Below are 12727 nucleotides of genomic sequence, written 5' to 3' on the forward strand. Positions count from 1 at the left end.
TTTTGGTTTGGCCGCCCCTAACTTTCTCCCAACCATCTCCAACACTAGTCAACATTGTATGCCGTGGTAATTGGTGTTCAGGCATACGTAACATGTGGCCCAACCATCACAGTCGATGGAGATTCACAACCTCATCAGCTGACTTATCATCTTTTACTAATACCCTGCGTCTAACCTCATTATTACTTACCTGGTGATCCCAGCAGATGCGAGCAATATTTCTAAGACATCTGTGGTCAAATACTAGTAACTTACGAGTATCTTCTACGCTTAATGGTCACGTTTCGCAGCCGTAAAGTAGGACAGAACGAACTGCCGCATAGTATACTCGTCCCTTAATTGACAGACGGATATCTCGTCTTCGCCATAGGTGACGTAAGTTGGCAAAAGCCAAACGAGCTTTTTCAATCAGTGCTGAGATTTCGTCAGACACCAACCCATTAGGGCTAATCAGACTTCCAAGATAAGTGAAGTTGTCGACACGTTCGACTACTTCACTCCCTATCCCTTATTTATTTTATTTAAACACATAAATATTGGTACAAGGAAGCACCAGATAAACATGCGCCTCACAAATCTCATTTGATTTGTGTGAGGGCTATGATACTGCTCAGGTGCCCAGACTGAAGCAGGTGGTTTTCTTAGGGGACCACACCCGGAGCCTTTGACCTGAAGGTCTAGTCCACAAGGCAGTGGAGCATCGTGAGGAGATGCAGTCCCATGGTAGCCGGTGATCAATGATTGATTCGTACGCCATTTGTTCCCTCAGGATACTGGAGCCCATGTGCACCATTGGTTTGGAATCAGGGTTTTCCAACTCCACTAGGTGGACTCGCCTTGTCCACCAACCCGGTTAAAGCGCCAGACATTCGCTTTTCATCCTCTCAATTTCGTAAACAACACCCCCGCCACGAGAAGGCAGTGAGTAGGACTTCCCTGGCCTTAGTTCAGGTGTTGACGCAGGCCAGTCCTGGAGTAACAATTTACATTTAGAGGGGGAGAACCGCATCCCAAACATCCTGGCATTATTACTCAGTTCTAACAGAAGACTCTGCATTTTGTCAGCGTCTTCACCAAACAGGACTATGTCATCTGCGTATTCTAAGTCGATAAGTGGACCTCCTGGTAGGAGATCCATCCCTGATAATCCGGACGACGAGAACATTATTTCCAGCGGTGGGTCTGTGATTAAATCAGACAAAAATGGAGATAGTGGTCAATCTTGACGGGCACCACCTGAGGTTGCGAAATCAGATAACAGTTTGCCATAAGCTCTCATTCGACTAGTAGTGTTCGAGTAAAGAACCTTCACAAGGTTTATGTACTTCCTAGGTACACCTTTCAATGACAGACACTGCCACAGAACCTCTTAGCCTACAAGGTCGAATGCTGCCTTTAAGTCGCTGAAATTATCGTATCGAAGAGGCTAGAAAACTTTGTTAGACTACACAGCACTTACTTACGTACGCCTGTTACTCCCAATGAAGCATAGGCTGCCGACCAGCATTTTTCAACCCACTCTGTCCTGAGCCTTCCTTTCTAGTTCTATCCAGTTTTTGTTCACTCTTCCCATGTCTGTCTCCATTTCTCGGCGTATTGTGTTCTTTAGTCTTTCTCTTCTCCTTTGGCCTTGAGCATCCCAATTGAAGGCTTGCCTTGCGACACAGTTGGCTGCTTTCTTCCATGTGTGTCTTATCCACTTCCAGCACTTCTTTCTGATTTCTTCCTGCGCTGGAATCTGGTTTGTTCTCTTCCACATTAGGTTGTTGCTGATTGTGTCTGGCCAACAGATCCGAAGTATTTTGCATAAACAACTGTTAATAAACACTCGTATCTTCTGAATAATGGCTTTCGTAGTTTTTCGCGTCTCCGCCCCATTCAGTAGAACTGTCTTGACATTTGTATTGAAAATTCTGGTTTTGGTGCTGGTTGACAACTGTTTTGAGTTCCAGATGTTCTTCAGTTGTAAATATGCTGCTCTTGCTTTGCCGATTTACGTCTTCACATCTGCATCAGATCCACTATGCTCATCAATGATGTTGCCTAGATATGTAAAGGTTTCCACATCCTCCAAAGCTTCCCCGTCAAGTGTAATTCGATTGATGCATGTTGTGTTGTATCGGAGAATCTTGTTTGCATCACATTATTATACTGTAAATCTTTAACGTGAGCGTTGCAGTGTTATGTGACCAAATAACATTGACCCAGTCTTGTTACTTATAACATAGTTTGTCTTTATCAATATGGATAGTTATCATTAACAGTTAGACCATAATTTATGGACAAACCAATGAGATCTGTGATACCAAGCCTTGGGTTTTGGCGCATAATTCATTCGTCGATATGGCGTGCGGACAAATTGACGATGCCATTGTTTAATATTGACCACGTGCACGTTTATTCATCTCATGAATTCCTTATATATTAATATAACGGCTAAACACAATGCTTTAGATTTTCGCAACAGGTAATTACGTAAGAAGAACGCTCAACAACTCAAATCATCAGTAAGCTTGGCGATAGTTCGTATTACTTAACACTACAAATCTTGTTAGTAGTCACCCGAATATATTATCTTAATGGGGTATAATATATGTATGATGTAATGTTTTCGCGAGATTTGTAAGCTGGTGTATTTTATTTTATTATGACTGGACAGACGTTCGTTGTTTGACTAGTTTTACAATACAGATAGTTATTTAATTTCATGACAGTATAAACCTCTGCAGATGTGTGTAGCTATCAGCCAGAGTAGATACTTACCACTTTATGATATCTTTGCGTACAGTGGATTATTATTCTTCGATCGTTTTCTCTGGTCTTATTCTTTACTAATTTTATATTCATCTTAGTGATTTTATGTCGCTCTTCTGATATGATGAAGCAACAGCCGGATGCACATGTGATAGCCCAGTCTCCCTCTTTTGGGAAAACCGTTATAAAAATGTTCCGGAAAATGACACAAAAAACCCCAAACTTTGTGGGAAACCCCAAAATCCCTCAAGATCGGGAGACTGGGAGGTCTCCACGTTACTGATGACTGACCGAACCTAACACCTTTGATCGTCGTCTTACCTATGATTCTCAATTCGTAGATAGTATTTATTATATATATACGAAAGCACATCGAAGTAATTTTTGTAAATTTCACGTGAGATTTCAAAGAAAAGCTGTTATCAAGATTGGAAACTCTTGATTCAGGGATATACGTCTTTCAGTGAGACTATAATTCATGGACGACCCTTGAGCGTCGCTTAAAAGACCTTGATAATGCTCTTCTACATACTACAGCTAAATGAGGGTTATAAACCAGCGTGAGGAATCAGGAATTATATTTACAGTTGATAGTTAGGGTTAGGGACTAGATTTAAGACTTTCATCACGAACTATAATGCCAAAACTATTTAGCCAAGTGAATGCATTGATTTCGCGTCAAACTCAAGACATGTTATCGTAAGTCTGACTAGTTCGTCCGTAAATTGTAGTCTCGCCGACAATTAAAAGATGCAAGGGGGAATACTTGAACTCAAGATCAAGTGGTCGATAATAACAATATATCTGCACCATTATGTGAGATTCAGTGTGTTATGCTATTGTATTGTTCTATTTCCCAAGTTTTTCGAGTGAGCTTTGTTATTACAGATTCATTTTATGGTGATAAATGATATCACAGTTTTCACATAAGTCAGTGATAACTACTACTGGCATCATTGTTTCTGTGTGGCGCATATGTATTTGGTGCCCCCTCGTACCAATTTTTATTTGTTCAAATAGGTAAACAAATAAGTATTGTTATCTACAGAGGGTCAATTTATTCTAACTCATAGTTTGCTCAGCCACTTCTCAAGGTTTCACATAATGTATTCGTTTAACCAACTATAATAGATGATATCCTTTATAATGATTTTATTCAATTACCATTTGATTTAAAAAGACTCACCAGTAAGTCTTATCATTTATGTAATATATACTTGACAACCCAATATATCATTAGAAAGTATTCAATACGAAAAGAATTCGGCTATCGTTTCCAGCAATTACTCATACAACAAATGTACCAGTGATGACAGCACTCTATTCTCATCGTCTTGTCTATTTATTCCTCGGACGAAGTTTGAACACGGCATCTACTTTAATTCGACCTCATTTAACAGATAAACATCGTGGAGTAAGTGAATAATACTTAATTGATAGTCTTTAGATAATTGAGTCATGCTGCACCATTGAAGTTACGGCCGATCGGCTAAGCTATGCGTCTTTGTGCTTGGATCCTGAAAATAAAAATTCAGTTATCCTTTCCAGTTGGAACAGCCTGCCACTCAATTTGCCTTCTGGAAAGGAATTCAGACCGTATATGTGTTCCTCCATGGTAGTTAAAGGCTTTTTTCCTGTTTGAATAATCTAGTTCTTAGTTCTTGGATCTTGATAATATGTAAACTTTTCAAAAGCCTCATTCTTGGAATTATTTTCTGGAAATAATGTATATTACGGATTTTCAGTAGCAAAATCTGATGTATTTAAGTTCGTAGTTATCTAGGTCAAATCTAATGTAACAAAACAGTACTTATACTGTCTACCTCAAAAACACCTCAGCTTCTGTTACATTTAAGAAATTTTCATGATTTTGATCTATATTCGGTATATATCTACGTTAATTGGTCATTATTAGTTCCGAATTACCTATGAATTTTCCATTCTATTAGTTGCGTGCATATTCTTGCACCATTATTCTTATTCGGAGCCAAGTATAAGGTGCATAGATCAGAAAAACCAAAATATACTATCTTGAATAACTTGAGTTCTAAATAACGACTACCGTATACGAACATACCATGGGTATGACATGTCTAAAAGTAGACAATATTTAGGAGCCATTAGTTTCATTCAGAATTTAGATGTGTTTAGGATTTGCCTTGAAGTCCTCATAAAACGTATCCAGAAAATTAATTCTGCTCAATGACTTTGTACTAAACGATTTTCTCTATTTAGGAACTGGAATACAAAATTTGGTTCAACTAGTAATTTATCAAACACTTGTAACAGATCTTTACTAATTACAAGGATCAGGTTCAATGATTTACTTCGGAAATTATAGTAAAGTGCGGCAAAACAATTCATCAAAGCGTATTTAAAAATATTCGTTTATTCTAAAATCTGACGGAGTTATATCTGTTGTATGCACTATAATAATGAACTTCTCGAACTAAATTAAATACAACAGACTTTCACCTATAACTGAGTTGTTAAGTTCATTGCCCATATTAGTGATCTAAAGTCCCAAGTATGAATTACTTTTACAAAAATTATTGTAGCTGGGGTTTATTTCCACTACCGATTATGCCCTACTGAATTTAACCGAAAATTTCATATCTACAACAATATTGATATACGAGTCTGTCTCTGTAAGTAAATGTGTAAATGCTAGTACAGCTTTCCAGATAATGAAATGTTTGCAATCAAATTGTGCAACCAATAAACTAAAAAAATTAACGATTTCTGATTGTTGTACTTAATAATAATAAATAAAGCTTATCAATGACTCATAATTTTGTTTTTACCGACTTTGAAGTCGTCAAAATCACTCCTCACCCAGTTTCCTTTGGATTTACTTCAAGAAGAAGTATCCTCTCAGAGTATAAGCAACCGGTAAGTGATAAACACCCTCATATCTTTAACAGCACTGAAGGTCACTTCGTTCAAAATGCAGTGTAGGTAATAAAACTTAATAATCACCACACATGCTGCCTAGTATTCATATTATTTCGTCATTCTTATATGAACACAAAATTAAAAACTCGTTTGGAAATCCGGTATTCCAATACTTGCAATTTTAAATAAATACCTCATTCATCACCTAAGTGTCCTAATCTTGTTCTGTTGATGTAATTATTTAAATTGAACAGCAAGTGATCTATTATCGAATTAGTAGACACTAACGCTGAAAATCGTCTGTAAATATTAGTCAAATTAGTGATGCTATGGTAGGACAGAGAGTGGGGAGCGTTAGCTCTCCCTCTCGAAACGCTCTCACATGGCCACGTGCATACAACCACTGTCATGGAAGTCCTACTCACTACCTTCGCGGGGCGGGGGTGTTGCTTACTAAATTCAGAGGACGATAAGCGGATGTTCAGCGCTCTAACCGGGTTGATGGACACAGAGAGTCCACTTAGGGGAATCGGAAAACCCTGATTCCAAACCAATGGTGTAAATAGGCTCCAGTATTCTGGTGGAACAAATGGCGTATGAACCAACCGTTGGTCACTGGCTACCATGGGACTGCATCTCCTGACGTTGCTCCACTGCATGATGGATTAGACCTTTAGTTCAAAGGCTCCGGGTGTGAACCCCCACGGAAACCACCTGCTTCGGTCTGGGCACTTGGGCAGTATTCCAGCTCTCACATAAGTCGAATGATTTATGTGGCGCATATCTATTTGGTGCCTCCTTGTACCGATGTTTATGTGTTTAGCTAAATAAAGGTATTAAACATAAAGTGTGTATAGAAGGGGGATTGCTTGTTGACTAAATGTAAATTATTCAGTTTATCAGTACAACCACCTGTCAGTTATCGATAGTAATTGTCATAACTTCTCTTATTACGACCCAGCTACTCCTATTGCTTAGTATTCTTGGACACTAATTCACTCGACAAGTCCCCAAATCAGCACACGGTTTAACAGGAACATAATTATATTCCAAATAACAAAAAGAAATGGAGGTAGGAATTACAATAAGAAAAACGTTAGTATTATAAGCAAAGATGGATAGTGACTAGCAGTGGAATCCAGTTTGACGGGCGTTTCGTTCTATTTTGGGACTCGTCAGTTGGATGTACCTGCACCTCAGAGTTGATGTTCACCCTGGGACTCGAACCCGGTACCTTTCGCTTCAAACGCAATGACGTTATCCATTCAGCTATTGAGTTCGGATAGTCACTTGCTTGTGCAATTGCAGTCCTAAACATCAATGGGAAAATTCAAACAAACAATACTAAGTGAATTTAAACTTCACCCCATTGCACAAGCAAGTGGCTATCCGGACTCAATAGCTGAATGGATAACGTCATTGCGTTTGAAGCGAAAGGTACCGGGTTCGAGTCCCAGGGTGAACATCAACTCTGAGATGCAGGTACATCCAGCTGACGAGTCCCAAAATAGAACGAAACGCCCGTCAAACTGGATTCCACTGCTAGTCACTATCCATCTTTGCTTATAATGAGTGTGAGTTAAGTCTATATCAAGGCAATCCGCTTAGTATGCATATATGCCAATAAGAGACTGACCAGTTGCAGTCCTAAACATCAATGGGAAGATTCAAACAAAAAATACTAAGTGAAATTAAAACGTTAGTATATTTATAGTTTTTACATGAGAAGATTCTATGCTCTTCTCCAAGTATCCATTAGCGCTGATTTTATAAGAAATAGTCAATCAGCGTACCCCAACACGATCATGCACGAAACGTGCTTTCATCCAATCTACATTCCGCTAACAGTAATACAAATCGATGGTCGGCTAAAAGTTTCCGTATTAAGCTTTCAATCGCACTTATTGTTCAGAAGCTAAGTAGACTATTTGTATGCACAAATTAACTCAAATTGACCGGTATTTGAAATTACGAGTTATGTTGGGCGCTGTAACCGTCGAGCCACAGCTTTATATCTATTCACGTTCTTTTTAAATTAAAAATCTAAACTTTGAGGATGATTTTTCATGGAATCTTGTTTCTAAAAATATTAAGATTTGCTCCTACCCGATTTTAATTTTTCCCAAGTAGAATGAAAAAGTAACTTAACTCACTTTATTTCTAGTCATAGTTTAGTTGGATGACGGCTAAATGTACCTAAGACAATGAAGCGGGGTTAGAACATGTGGCCTATTTGTTGAAAGCGTACTTTAATCTGACGTCCTTTTAAGATATAATACTGGGCTACTAGATATGTTGAATATGTAGATAAGTTGGATATAGCTAGCTGGATATCTTTTGCTTTTAATTTATTATGCTTCAAGTGGTAGGTATTGCTATTATCTATGCTACTGACAGTATTATATAACAAATAATGATACCTAACATCCATCTATAAGTTTTTGTACTAGTCTGTAAGTCACATCTATCTACTATGTAACATTCATTCACACATCATAGGTACTCAAACTTTGGTTGATGAAATATGGTATAGATTAGTGACTCTGATTGAAAATGATTTTTTTTAATGCGATTAACCACAGTTCTATATTTCAAGTGAATAAAGCATCCCTTTGTGACCTGAGTAGAGTTGAAATTTTTTATATTCTATTCTGTGGGTTTCCTGTTATATCAGAATTATTTTCAAATTTTCTACCATATAGTTCAAAGCTATCACTCAACGTCTGGTACATGATATTTGCTCATCTGAAAAATTGACCAGTGGTCAATTCGCCTTAGTGTATGTATCTTCTAAATTATCTTCAGCCTCATTGGTACGTGCAGGTTTCATGGGCTACCTTATTGGATACTTATGTACAGAGTCCATTAAACAAGAATTTTTACCTCCATCCAACCTTCCCATTTTCACCATGAATCATTCTTATCGAAAACATATTCTCTCATCATGGAGATCTAAGTTTGTGAGCCGTAATCCAGAATGTATAATTCGTGGTATTGAAGATCTGCTTACCACACTACCTAAGCTTTCGTTTGCTAACAGCAACTCCATAGCCACTTATACGAATATTTTTCTCAATATAGATGGCAATCTATCAAATCCCAGTGTACATATTCCTAATGAAAATCAAAATATTACCTACAATCAACTTAGTCTTGCTAATGTTCTTGTAGACGGATATGGTTTTCTTGTCCATGGAATAATGGGTAATAAATTTGCATCTTTAGAACTGCTCCAACCTTCATATTCGTCTTAGTGCTCAATGAAAAGGTAAATATCTAGCAATCTTTTAGAAAGTAACTTCTGATATCAACTATAGCTGGTTACTTTTTAGTTTTCGATATAGAACCGTGCGATGCTAGTTAGTGCTTGTATTTACAGCAACGCTTTAAGCGAAATACCTAATGCAGTTTATTTTTACAAATTAATTTCAACGATCACTTACTTGTACTGCAAAAAATTAATTAAAATATCAGAAAACTAACTTGTTTTATAGAGTCCACATATTGAATTTTTCGCTCCTTTTTCCATATTCTCCATTCTCTGGATACTCGCAGATTAAATTGCATTGACAAATAAGTTAATTAAATATTAAGCTTATTAGAATACCGTAGATTGAAAGATCTAAGCAATTCTAAGTCAACTAATATGTTGGGCACCTCAATTTCTCAGATTAGTAAGTGACCTATAAATCCAATACCTTATGACTATTTACGTTTAGTCTATGCAATTTGACATCTAATAAACTGGTTTAATGGTAGGTACGCTGAGGCAACCACCAAGAAGCTCTGGATTTGAATGATACAGATTTGAATCCCATAGGAAGTATAATTAGTCCTCTCAAGATTGTTGTTGGAAGTCGATCAATACAGAACTAAAACTTTTTATTGATTTCTTTCAATCACTTAACTTCAGTAACCATTGGATGATTAAACACCTGATATTGTATCACTTTATCACCTTTCATCTACTATCATCTCTCTCATTTGTTTATTTACTTTTTAGGCATCTAATTGTTCTAATATAATTAGAAACAACATTCTATGTAGTAACTATCTTGGAGCAAATACTGATGTTATTCTCCGGCCTATCTCACCATTATCAACTTCTTCATTTACTACAATCCATAACTTAGACATTCGTAAAGTTCATCAAGCTGTAATAATGGGTTATCTTTTAGCATTCTTATCATCCAATATTAACAATACACCAACAAGTAAATTATGTATATCAATCAATTGTCCAGCAATAGAAACTTTGATAAAATGGACTAATCAACCAACTAATCGTTGGACAACTTATTTAAGTCATCAAATGTTTAAAAATCAATCCAATATTACATTCTCTCTCCTTCCTGTGAAATCTAATCATTTAACAAAAGCAAATATATCAACCCCTATAAAAACTATACCTAATAATAATGATTCATCAGAAATTATTCAAATGCATGTAGAATCTTCACAGTTGTTTTCAATTTATAAATGTCTCAATTCTAAAAATCATGAACATATTAATACTGTACAGATTTTACTAGCTCGATGTTTGTTTACATGCATGTATCATTTGTTAAAGGATAGGTACTCGATGATGGTTTAAAGTCACTATTATTATTTTTTGTATTTATTATTACCTGTTTTTTTTACATAAGATTGAGTTTTGCTATATGGCAAGAAATGTGTATTTAAAAAGTGCCTAAATTTTGCTCTGTCTTCATTTTGAAATGAAATTGTAATTGATTATTCTTATAGAATGTTTTACACCGATCGACTGGTTAATAAACAATCCTGAACTAATCACGTGACTTCGTTCGTAAGGTATGATACATCGGACGGTCTTAATCAATTAGATAGTGATTGACCTACAAATTGACTTATATTATGATGCCTAAATATGTCTATTTTTTATTCAGTATTTTATACGTAAGCTTGTTATTGTACATCAGAAAAATATTTTTTGAATAGTGATCTTTTTTTAATCTCAAAACATTCAGGCTATTGTGTCAGTGATTCGGTCTCATAAGCAGTCATTATCCGACTACATAGTATCATTGCACATCATCATCAGCATTGTTTTTCGTTTTAACAATTGAAGATTCGTTCATAAATGCTACTTTATAGTAAACTAATTGGAAAGAAACTGTCAAAATTATTTTATATACAAGCTTTGGACTTTTTGTAGTGTTTAAGGTTTAAAACATGAGTTCATGTCTTTGAGTCATACTTCCATTTTTTCTAGTCATTTCTGGATGCGTGTTCTTAGATACACTTTAGTTGAGACCGTCTGTCAGTGTAAAATACCAGTACGCATTCACGTTATTCCTTAATGAGCTGGTGGTAAAGGTTTCAGCTATAAAATTTTAATAGATGTTCAAGTTCACAGTAATATATGTAATTACTTTCAGTAGGTGAACATACATCTTTGACATATACCCATCGCAAAAGAAATGAAAACTTCGTTGGGATTGCAGTGTCGTGGAAAAATGAAAAAGTTACTCAAGGCTCTGGTGTATGAATACTGCAAGTCCACTTAAGGAGTTGAAAAATCCTGATTTTTCAAGCCAATGGTCCAAATGGACTCTGAAAACTTAAGGAAATGAATTACTACCATGCACCTAAGTCTTTTGACATCGCTTCACTGCCCTATGGTTTAAACGTTTGGCTTAAAGACTGATTTCGTAATAACGATGACCACCTCAATGTAGGCCTAAATCTTCGAGTCTTTAAAAAGCCAAACAACATTCTGTCCATATTTTCGATGTTCTGACAAAGTAGATTACCTTGTTACGCTTAGACGCTTAAAGTTTCTGATGGTATGTCAAGATATTTCCTTAACAAGCAAATTTAGTACAAACATCTATTCAACAAATGAATCTTAGTCGTGAGGTCATGGAAAACAGTCTTCAAAATAAGCCAACCTTTCACATTCCTTAAGGGGCTAAAAACTCAAAAACAACTTGATATGAAGTAGCGAAAGTGGAAGTGTGGAATTTGAGTAGTTCTAAAACCATGACTAGTAGAGTTCGACCATGCCAAGTGTTAGGCAGTTATCCACAAATAGCACCACGGGTTGATTGGAATTACGAACCACCGGATGCAAACTCAATAACCTAGGAGACTTTCTTCCCAGGAGGACCTGAATGCCTTAGGTTCAATCCCTGAGGTGGTGTTGGATGCGTACTGATGAGGAATTCCATGCTAAAATGAGAGCTATCTAGTGCTTTCTATTTATCAGTGGTCATTTAAATTCAGTTCGTTATGTAAGTTGTGAATAACACAATTATTTCTGGCTATTTTATGTAGTCCTGAATAAAAGCCCTGTATTGATCCAACGATCATTGAACTACTAACATTTTGCTCAGTGTCATACCATGAACGTTCTAGTTATGAGTAGTGTAGTTTTCTTTCACGCTTCAAGACAGGAAAAATAAATTTTCCACCACAACCTACTTCTCGGTGTTATATCAATTAAAACTAGTCCATGATAAAAACTTTCCTATGTATTTAATTATTACATAGAATCAAGTATATTTTGCCTCGAAATATCTCAAAAATGATCAGGTCAGACCCTCGGATTGCAGTATACTGAATTAAATTAAAATATCCATTGATTCAGTGACTTAATCATATGGATTATTATGTAGACCGGCTATTCTTGCAGCAAAATATCAGTCTAATAAACAAGCCTATCTTAATCAAATCCAAAATAATGATAGTTGTAAATATGAGGTAAATACGTATCTTAAAGTCGTTCAGAGTAAGTGAATATTTCACTAGAAATAAACACCGTAAGTTGAAAGTTGATAACTTTTAAATCCATATATCAGTTAAATTTGTACATTGATAACGAATAGAAGCAAACTAGAATGTTACTTTTTTACCATTATATTTAATGTAATCAACTGAGGTGCGAGATTACCAGTGAACAAGTCGTACAGTTATCTCTTAAGCAATATATATATATGTTTCTGGACCAAAGTGATGAAAGAGTTCGAGTCATTGGACATCAGGAGGTAGTATAGAAATGGAGCTAACGAAGCTAAATCAAAATCAAATGGCTTACCATCGGAAAGCAAAGTCAACC

The 12727-nt window shown here is 36.2% G+C and overlaps 1 protein-coding gene across 1 annotated transcript; it reads left to right on the forward strand.

Moving 5' to 3' along the window:
* Positions 1-4354: 4354 nt before the first annotated feature.
* Positions 4355-10243, forward strand: Smp_203390 (uncharacterized protein; the record flags this gene model as incomplete). The annotated part of the gene is made up of 2 exons (XM_018800088.1): positions 4355-4369; positions 9653-10243. 2 exons carry the CDS (start codon positions 4355-4357, stop codon positions 10241-10243), a joined length of 606 nt encoding a protein of 201 aa, XP_018653936.1.
* Positions 10244-12727: the final 2484 nt, after the last annotated feature.

This window comes from Schistosoma mansoni, chromosome W (genome assembly GCF_000237925.1).
Source record: "Schistosoma mansoni strain Puerto Rico chromosome W, complete genome".
Taxonomy (NCBI): Eukaryota; Metazoa; Platyhelminthes; class Trematoda; order Strigeidida; family Schistosomatidae; genus Schistosoma; species Schistosoma mansoni.